Source organism: Ruditapes philippinarum, unplaced genomic scaffold, assembly GCF_026571515.1.
Source record: "Ruditapes philippinarum isolate M1 unplaced genomic scaffold, ASM2657151v2 ctg13714_1_1_1_1, whole genome shotgun sequence".
Classification (NCBI taxonomy): Eukaryota; Metazoa; Mollusca; class Bivalvia; order Venerida; family Veneridae; genus Ruditapes; species Ruditapes philippinarum.
This window is the reverse complement of record NW_026858663.1, coordinates 57,411-68,197: the sequence shown is the minus strand read 5'-3', so window position 1 is coordinate 68,197 and position 10,787 is coordinate 57,411. Positions and strand designations below refer to the sequence as shown.

The window sequence follows — 10,787 nt, the reverse complement described above, 5'->3', positions numbered from 1 at the left end:
GGCGGGTTGCAGGGGGCGGTAGTCCCCCTAGCTCATCGCCAAGAAAATTTTGGACATGTGACAGGCTAAAAATGGCATCAGGTCGATCTTAGGGTAACTAGTAACCGATCTTGAAAAGCCTTTTACTCTATCTCAATTCATTGAGAAGTTGCAGCACTTTGAAATCAGTTTTGATGGGAAAAAAAACAATGCAAAATAGTGATTTTTGGCAATTTTGAGACGTCCCCCCGTTGCCATGGTAACATGAAATTTACGATTGAGCATGCTGTTACACAGGATATGGACAAGTCAACATTTGTGCCAAGTTTCATGAGTACTGAAGTATTTTTCATACTTTCATAGCAGTTTGAACTTATCACAGGAGGCTTTTCAATGAAAACGGCCCTTTTTCGCAATATACTCATGGGGTAAAAGGTTAAAATACCATTGCACAACTATCAACAAGATAAAAGTGCGACACGTGCACCTTCCTAGTTGGGCAGATAAGATAGCGCTTATCATGTGTAAACATTATGTACTTTTGCTTCATCTGATTAAGTATTTCCTTCTAATGAATTGACATTGTAAACAAAAAGGATAAATAATGTTTTAAAACGATGTCTTAACATCTTAATAAGACAGTTATCTTAATAACTCTACAATATTTAATTCTGAAGTATTTTTCCCCAGACTCACTGAACTATTATTATATATTTGAAAATGCCTCGATACGACGTGTTTGCCAGGCAATAGACATATTTTAATGCGCTTGAAGTGTAAATCATACAAAAGTGCAGGTTTTATCAAGACTTCATAAAACATGCCGATGTGCGTGCATGCACCTGACAAACTATAAGCAAGTTAGTGGAATACGTATACATGTATTATATTTTTATGAAACTTATAGCAATAAATTCCATTAAATTTGATATATGACCAATAACTTATAAATAACCAGTGAATGAACTGGTCAACTTTAGACATTTTGTTATTTAAATATATTTACATGTATAAGTTTTTTTTTATCTCCAAAATAAGAAAAAATATTGTTAAGTTCGGGCATGAGCTTTACCACAGCTTCTCACAGTGTCTGAAACGTTAGGTTCGTTTACATAAATAATACCTTTATTAGATCTGTTATTTTATTTATTTTGAATAGTTTTTATTGAAAGAATAAATGAAAATCAACGTGTTTATATTTTATTACATGCATAAAAATATCATTGTCAATAGAAACAACATCTCTAACATAACAAAATGTTATGAATACACAAACATTTGTGTATTTGTACATGTACATGCTGTGATTAATGTATTATCTCGTTTTGACAAGTGAAAATGACATGTAATTTAAAATATAAATACAATCAAAGAAAATACCGATCAGACATGTTATGATATATTTTGACCAAATACAAATGAAAGATTTAATAGATTCTAAAAGTTAGTAACTGCATGACTAGCTTTGTTGCTACGTTACTATGTCGTTTGAAGAGATACAATATACATGCGCATCATCCACAGCTTAATGAAATAATATGTTGTATCATGCCTAAAGCTTCTAATAATTTAACCGTGCACGCAAATACCACGCTGACATACAAAATTAACAAAGACATTATTCTAAAGGATCAATAGGATATGAGGGACACAAGGATACGTTGATCTCTTTGCATAATTCTATAGATACATTTTGTAAATATGTGCTATACTAATCTGAAATGAAGGCACTTTCAGTGGCAAGACCTATTAGAGCATATACTAGTAGTTCAAATGTTTAACTAATTAATGAATGGATTTCACTTTCTGCTATCCCAACTTCTCTAAAAGCCCTAACATATTTTGAAGTTAGTTCACATATATTGGACCCCATCCGTATACATAAACACCGTCGAGTATGGTGGTGGTAATTCATTGGCCACATTGCTATCATCGTCCGTATTTTCAGATGAATACAAGGGTGGTGGGATATTCAATGAACTATTTCCGGTCTCGGAACGCGGCTGTACATGGACGTTGAGATTATGATGACAATGCTCCAGCTCTGTATAACTTGGTGGTGGATCTTGAAAATCATTAGTATTTAAGTGGATTTGATTAGTTCTACATGTATATCGTTCATTCGGAACGCATCTTCTCCCCCTTGGTTGCAGACGACACAACTTCTGTACAAATCGATTCCACCAAGGTCGCTTACGGCACACAATAATATATAATAGGAATAAAATGAGCACAGTTAAACATATACAACCTAGTATTATTCCACGTACAGATGTTGGACCTCTTCGTTTATAACGTTTGGTTGTAGTGCCCGAGTTTCTTTTACAATTATTGAAATCATTGTTACAAAAATCATACACATCACTGCAGGCCAAATCTGCTTGTACGCACCGAGCTCCATTTAAGCACCTTGTTTCAAAAGAGGTGCAATTTACTTCACCGTATTTAAATATTAACAAACGAAAGAAATTAATATGGTATGATTTTTTCATACATTTGTCAAATTTAATTTCAACATTAACATTTCCGTACGTGTTCATTTTAATTTCGTTGTTAGGGAAAACTCTATAGACCGTTTTGTTGACTCTGTTTCCAGAGAGAGACATTTCAAACGAACAGTTCAATATTCCACTGATACTATCATCTCTGTAATCCGATACAACTTTCATTCCAAAGAAGGGCGTGTCTGCTGTTTTAACCAAATAGTTACATCCTTTGCGATACTGTTTTACCGACGTCTCAGTGACATTGAAGTCAATAAATGCTGCGTGATATCTCATGTCTAGTAATAATGACATATTGCATTTATCCAAACCAGAATCTGAAAAAAATATACAGAGAAGTATGTTACATATTTGTACGTTTAAAAGACTCAGTAGTTGAAATTTCATTAATAGTAAGTATCATACATGATACTGCTTTTTTCATAGTATAAAATTAAGCTTATAATAATAATAATAATATCTTTATTTAAAGAAGGTTACACATTAAGAACATACAATAACAATCATATATATCTTATTTCCAATGTGGCCTTCTAAAATAGAAAACAACAACAACAACAACAACAACAACAACAGGATATGCATAGGTAGAAAAATGAATGTATAATATGTAATTTTTAGAATAATACAACTCATATACTTTCGACAGACACTCAACAATTTGTTTAAACATATACGTATATTGCATCATTCGTTCCTTCGTTCATATATTTATTCATTCATTCATTCACTCATTCATTCACTCATATGAACATCAAGATATGCTTTGTATTTTTCTTTAAAATATTTAAGGTTATTAACATTACGAATATTTAAAGGTATATTGTTCCAAATGTTCATGCCATAATAAGAAAATGTGTCTTTAATATAATTTGTTTTAGGTCTTGTCCATAATACAATATCTTTTCGTGACCTAGATCTTAAGTTATATATTTTGTTGTCGGATAAAGTCATCAGTTCTGTCATATAAGTCGGTGCCATGTTATTTAAAGCTTAGGTGTAACTGTGTAAAAAATGATATAAATATAAACTGCCTAGTCGGTATTTAAAGGTAACACAGTACATAATTATATACTTGCAGATAATACATTTAAATTTCACGAAAATTCCGTTAGCTGTTTGAAAGAACAGAGACAATCATTGATGATTTTACATCTGAAATTTAAAATCAAAATACAAAAATGGGCCAACGACAGAGAAGGCCGGGTTGCATTTGTATACCAGATATCATTCACGAGGCTGTGATGTTACGAAAAAAAGTTACCATTGGCCATTAATGTGGAAAATTTAACTTGGTAAACAGGAAGTGGATGAGCGAAATACCTGAAATCGATTCCCACGGCATGAGACCCCGTGTCAATACTGTATGTCAAATACCAAGAGACTGTGGTGAGTAGTTACGAAATTTCCTACCATTGACCATTAATGTCGAAAATTTAACTGAAAGTGGATAAGCGACAAACCTGAAATCGAATCCCACGGTATGGGACCACATGTTAATGATGCATGCCAAATATCAAGAAACTGTGATAAGTAGCTGCTGAGAAAACTGTTTTAAAATTTGTTCCCCGCCCGCCCACCACCCGACTTTCACCCAAAAGTTAGCTGTCAGCATTGTATACTGTAGAGCTGAGACTGCAAGGATGTCCAGGCTGACCTAGCTCTATACTTCATTTACTGATTGGTAGCAAAAGCTGATCAACTTTGGTTCCGGCAGGTTAAGAGTTATAAAGTGTACTATATAAATATAGTTAATGATTCACTTGATGATAATTAAATATGAAAAATAAAATTAAAAAAGAGGCAACTTCATTACAAAAATGCAGCCAGGTAAATGATTAAGACTGCACACACTGTAGCATTTAACACGATGTAACGAAAGTACATTATATCATATTTTTGACCTTTAAAAGAAAGATTTTTAATACTATATTCATGTACATATATCAAAATACACGGGTAAATAACTTACACACGACAATGCCATCGGCTGTATTTTTTCCAACGAAAAGTAAAAATACTACAATCCAATAATCACTCATATCTCATTCTGTAAAATGTGTCACTTCCTTTATTACACCTACTTTATTTATTAAATGTAAAATGCACTAAAACGTTTGTAAACAATCATGGATCAATACGGAATACAAAATAGTTAAGATAACCACATTCGTAAATAAATAAATGATTTTTATTTTAAAGAAAAATTTCCAGGTTTAATGCACAAAAGGAATCGATTTCTTTAACATACCGGTTACAAAACAATAATAAGACTTGTATTAAATTCGATACATTAGTTTTCTCAGGTGTTCTGTGCCTGTTACATATTGTCGCTAGTGACGTCACATATAAAAAAAGTCGAACACGATAACGTTTACATTAATCGGTCAAACCATTATGATATAATGGGTTGTGCAAGTTATTCAGTTATTACTTTTTGCACTTTTGCTGCAATTAAGAAGAATTAAATTGGATATAGGCACGTAAATCCGAGTAGCGTAGTGGTTAGAGAGTTCAGATTATGACACGTACGAAGAGTTCATGTCTTTTCGAGTTAAAATCTGGAATTGTACAATATTCTTTATGTCTGTATGGTTTTTACATTCAGAAAACTTTTATAAACTTGTGATTAATTTAATATTTTGTACAATTTAAAGTTAAACTTATAACGATTTAGCAAAATTCCTCCAAAATTCTATTTCAGTTTGCTACATTTTTAAACAATTTCGGCTCATTTGTATATCTATATATTAAAATTTCTTACATTCCACATTTATCACTATAATAACAACTCTGTTGCCTCTATTTTTACTTGTTAAAGCGAATGTGTGTTAAACCAAATGTTCCCAAATAGAATTGTGTGAAATAAATTCACGAAGAACTAATCCAGTTCTTTGAAAAATATCTAAAAACCAAAAAATAAAAGAAAAGAAAAAATGCCTTTTCCAAGAATCGAACCACGGTCTCTACACTGACGAAGCCAACACTCAACGACTACGCTATTACGCTGAACGGTTAAAAAATAAGTAATTGCTTTGGTAGCAATAATTGTAATACTATGCTTTTATATCAGAATTATCGACACCCCTTTTTGTCAATATTGATGTAAACAGATAATGAAAGGAATAGCGAATTCGAGCTGGTACTGTGGTTTATTTATAGCGTATCAATTGACTTTTCGTCTTCTTCTAATCTATGCTTAATGAGGGTCCATCCGCCCTTTCGGGCCCAAAATGCAGCTTGCGCTGTCGAGTAAGGACCCCGGACATGTCAAGTTGAGGATAAAAGACCTTCTAAAAGATTTATTTTAAAACTAATATGTAATAGTAATATGAATATATTTCTTAATCTAGCAAAATGAATAAAATAAATAAAGGATTTTCAAGTTCTTTTTCTATAAATATAGGATTTATTTTCATCGAGTGGTTTGAAAAATAAATATTTCACGAATGGTGGTAGTCACGAGTGAAATATGATAATTTTAAAACCACGATATGAAAATAAATCCTGTATTTATAGAAACACTTAAATTTTCTGATAATTGTGTACATTTTTTACCTTTCCATTCAAAAGACTTCCATTTTATCTTTGTGTAGTGGCTGCATTTAGAAGGAAGTAGTCCGGAAAGACACCAGCCAAAATACGGAAAATATATTTCACTGCAAAAAAAAATAACTATTGTGTACAGTGAAAATAGTGGAAATAAAAATTTGCAAATTATTTAATCAATATTTTGTAATATTTCATTGAAAAGTATAATATTAAATAAAGGTATAATTACAGAAATTTTCCATTTTCAATTGTATCAATTGTTAAGTCTGTCAATTAAGTATGTAGTCTTAATGCAATTTGAAATGATACATCTATCCCTTTAATATGTGAGACATAGACCTGTCTTGTATTGTACATTTAATTACATCCTCAACAACATGACATCTATTCTTTTATTTGAAATCACATTTAAATAACAAATAACGGCATATTTACGTGATATTTACGTGATATTTATACTGATGTTTTACAAGTTTGTATGAACATATATTATATTGATCAATAAATCACATATATGTAATTTTGTATGATTATGTATCAATTACATGTCAAACTAAGATTATATTCTGTTATGCTCTGTTAATTGTTTCATCATAATTGCATGTTACTTTAAGCAAAACGAATTATATCTAAATGAATAGAGTAAATTAAGGGGCTTTGTCAGTGTCCCCTTTCCTTATGACATAAAACTCAACCAAAACCAACAAACAAACAGTCCCTCCTCTTATACCATAGTTTGATATATATTTGTTTCATCAGGTTTATCACTTGTTCTCGTGTTTTCAGCGTATACAATACTTTGTTAAAATGAATTTGTAGATATAATAACTCCTGTGATGCAATTCAAGTTCCATTACATTTCAAATCAGAACAAATATGGTCTAAAGAAAGTTATATACTTTATGATTGAACAATAATTTGAACAAATGAAATAATTCAATTAAGCATTAGGCCACCAATCAGCCCTATCAAATTTACACATAGGACGAAAGCCCCACTTCATCGAATTAACATATAAGACAAAGCCCACCCCCTCCGTCCATCAAATTTACATATAGGACAAAAACCTCTTCATCTACATTTCTCTTCATGTTTGTAACCTTTGTATGCATGTTTGTATTATAGTTGTGTTTGTTTATATCATTTTCTTCTGATCATATACTCATATTGCAGTGCTATCTTTACTATTATGTATGCATATGTATATTTAGAACAAATTCTTTTTATTTTTATGTAAAAGTAAGTGTAAACCTTGATTAATTTGAGCACCTTGGTGTGTGAAAAAAGAAAGTAGTCAGTTTGGTATTTAAACCTTAGGGGGGGGGGGGGGGGCATTTCCCCCATGGGAGGGGGGGGGCTTATGTCCTACCTGTATATTTCATGGGGGACGTTTGACCACCTTGTCATTTTTTAGATGGGGACGACTTTGTCCAGGTTGGGTTTGTCTTACACTATAACCTATTTTGGCAGTAACATTGTTGTTCATGGTGGTGAATATCAAACGTTTTACTCTAGTCTTGTTTAAGCCTAAACGATAATATGGACTTTGTTGACAAGTATGTTATTTTATAAGCTATAACAACAAAAACAACACATCGATCACACATTGACCCGGGTGTTGTTTTGTGCTCATTAGCATGATCAAGAGCTGGCAGGATTAAGAGAAATAGCCGAGACACCTCATGTTTTATGGACAGCAAGGCCAACTTATATAATTTTCAATGTCCAATTCCATCACCGCCTTGGTCTTGGTGGCGTTCTTGACTTCCCTTCAAAAGAAAAACGGTGCCAATGTACGGCAAATTATCCAGCATGTCCGTCCATTTTTTTCTTTTACTTGATCTGGTAATGAGATGAAAATTCCCAATCTTAATAAAACAGGCTATTGGCTGATGTTCTAAAATAAAGACTTATCAGGACGACATGGACACGCCTTTTCGGACGGTCATGAAACACAGCAACCAAATATAATATTTTGTGGCACAGGGCACCGTAAGGGGCACCGAATCGGACTTGACATATAATCAAGGGTGATGGTGGTCTTAACGAAGGAAGAGGAGGTATTTTATCATTTTTTATACATTGAGAATGTACATAAACGTCGGTTTTACATTTTTCACAGTATTGAGTTAGTGTAACTTGGGACATAATACAATATGTACGGGCTAGCGACTACATACTAGATTAGACTTGAAATTTTGTGTCAAATTGGCAGTTAATCAAGTGAAAACCAATGTGTTGTGTTTAAAAGTACAACAATGTAGTTATTTCATCAAAGGTGTGTCCAAATCAAAGTCTGTAAAGCAAACATTTCTACAAAATAATCAAACCTTTTGTATGCTTATACAACAAATGCACATGTGTTTTCACGGAGAAAATGAAAGGTATAGTTTAGAATGAGCTTGATTTACATGTATTAACTAAAGCGCATACTTTGACAAAAAGTACATCATATACTTATATATAATATATAATAATTATATTTCTGCCACTTTTTCGTTTTTTTCTTGCACATATTATAATACAGTATTACAATGATACAATTTTATATTAATATGATATGACAATTCCAGTACTAAACAAGAAACATGGCAATGCCATGACACCAGGTTTTCAATTATCACCATTGTAGATAAATATGTTGTATTTGAAATACAAATACAAGCAACAAACAATGTAACTATGTGCAATGTAATACATGAATAATGTAGGAGGAATTGCCACAGAGGAAGTGTTCACTATAATTATATTCTGTATAAGGAAAAAAAACAAAGGGCCATAATTAAATAAAAAATTATTCAATCACAAAACCCCGACAATATGCACCAGGGCACTGGATGACAAAGCTACTGTGAAAGTTTGAAAAAATCCGTTGAGAAATGTAGGAGTTCAGCACTGAAATTTTTTTTCACTATATATTCTGTATAAGGAAAAATAACAAAGGGCCATAATTAGGTCAAATATTATCCAATCACAAAACCCCCATAATGTGCACCAGGGCACTTGATGACGAAGCCTCTGTGAAAGTTTGGTCAAAATCTGTTGAGAAATGTAGAAGAAGTTGCGCATGGTAAAAAATGTTCACTATATAATCTGTATAAGGAAAAAAAAACAAAGGGCCATAATTAGATCAAATATTATACAATGACAAAACCCTGACAATATGCCCTAAGGCACTTGATGACAAAGCCTCTGTGAAAGTTTGGTCAAATTCCGTTGAGAAATGTAGGAGGAGTTGTGCACAGAAAATTGTTTACTATATATCCTATATTGGGAAAAAAAACAAAGGGCCATAATTAGGTCAAATATTATCCAATCACAAAACCCCGACATTATGCACCAGGGCACTAGATGACAAAGCTTCTGTGAAAGTTTGGTCAAAATCCATTGAGAAATGTAGGAACAGTTGGGCACAGAAGAAATTATTCACTATATATTCTATATAAGGAAAAAAAACAAAGGACCATAATTAGGTCAAATATAATCCAATCACAAAACCCCGACAATATGCGCCAGGTCACTTGATGTCAAAGCTTCTGTGAAAGTTTGATCAAAATCCGTTGAAAAATGTAGGAAGAGTTGCGCACAGAAGAAATTGTTTACGCCCGCCCGCCCGTCCGCCCATCCGCCCGCCCGCCCGCCGACATACCTCAATCTAATAACCAGTTTTTTCCTTCGGAAAACCTGGTTAAAAACACTTAAAATCTTCCATAGCTCTTTTTGGTTGATACAGAATTTATTTTAGTTCAAATGTGTAGGAAGCTTTAGGATTATAGACACACTTTCGAATCTGTTCCTGGAACCAACCAGTATTGAGCAATGAGTGTAAACTTTCTTGCTCAAGGAAACGACTTGCACCTGACGGGGTTTGAACCCATGCGGTTAGCGATCATTCACAGATTTTATTTCCTTAAATACGATCAACAAGATAAAACTGCGACACGTGTACCTTTCCAGTGCGGCAGAAAAGATAGCGCTTATTAACTTCAGTTTGCATGTCCCAAATTTTAATGTAACCAATAAAATACACATTTTTGATGTAACATTATGTACTTTTGCTTCATCTGATTAAGTATTTCCTTCAAATAAATTGACATTGTAAACAAAAAGGGTAAATAATGTTTTAAAAAGATGTCTTAACATCTTTAGAAGACAACTATTTTAATAACTACAATATTTAATTTCATCGGACCCCCAGGGTCGTGAAAACTAATGACAAACAGAAATAATGAAATATTTCAAGTACAATAGCTTTAAAGAGACAAGGAAATGTTAAACTACTTATAACAACTATTTTGTGCTTAAGTGCTTAATACCCTAACATGATATGATTTATGAATTTTCTGAAGTATTTTTTCCCCAAACTGACTGAACTATTTATATATATTTGAAATGAACATGCAAAAAGGCCTCGATACGACGTGTTTGCCAGGCAATAGACATATTTTAATGCACTTGAAGTGTCAATCATACAAAAGTGCGGGTTTTATCAAGACTTCAAAAAACGTTGCTGCACCTGAGAAACTATAAGCAAGTTATTGGGATACGTATATTATACTTTTTATGAAACTTATAGCTTCGCTCGCAATAAATTCCATTAAATTTAATATATGACCAATATTATAACTTACAAAAAATCCAGTGAATGAACTGGTCAACTTAAGACATTTTGTTATTTAAACATATTTACACGTTTTTTTTATATCCGAAATAAGAATGGTTAAGTTCGGGTATGAGCTTTTCCACTTTTCT

The 10,787-nt window shown here is 32.5% G+C and overlaps 1 protein-coding gene across 2 annotated transcripts; it reads right to left on the bottom strand.

Moving 5' to 3' along the window:
- Positions 1 to 1,608: 1,608 nt before the first annotated feature.
- On the bottom strand, positions 1,609 to 4,794 carry LOC132753890 (uncharacterized). 2 transcript variants are annotated; one of them, XM_060744433.1, is made up of 2 exons: positions 4,456 to 4,794; positions 1,609 to 2,800 (listed from the first exon to the last, which is right to left on the bottom strand). In XM_060744433.1, the coding sequence occupies exons 1-2, from the start codon at positions 4,523 to 4,525 to the stop codon at positions 1,833 to 1,835; spliced, it is 1,038 nt and encodes a 345-aa protein (XP_060600416.1). In that variant the 5' UTR covers positions 4,526 to 4,794; the 3' UTR covers positions 1,609 to 1,832. The 2 variants fall into 2 exon arrangements, with proteins under 2 accessions (XP_060600416.1, XP_060600417.1); XM_060744434.1 differs by lacking the exon at positions 4,456 to 4,794 and adding an exon at positions 3,947 to 4,054.
- Between the last annotated feature and the right edge of the window lie 5,993 nt (positions 4,795 to 10,787).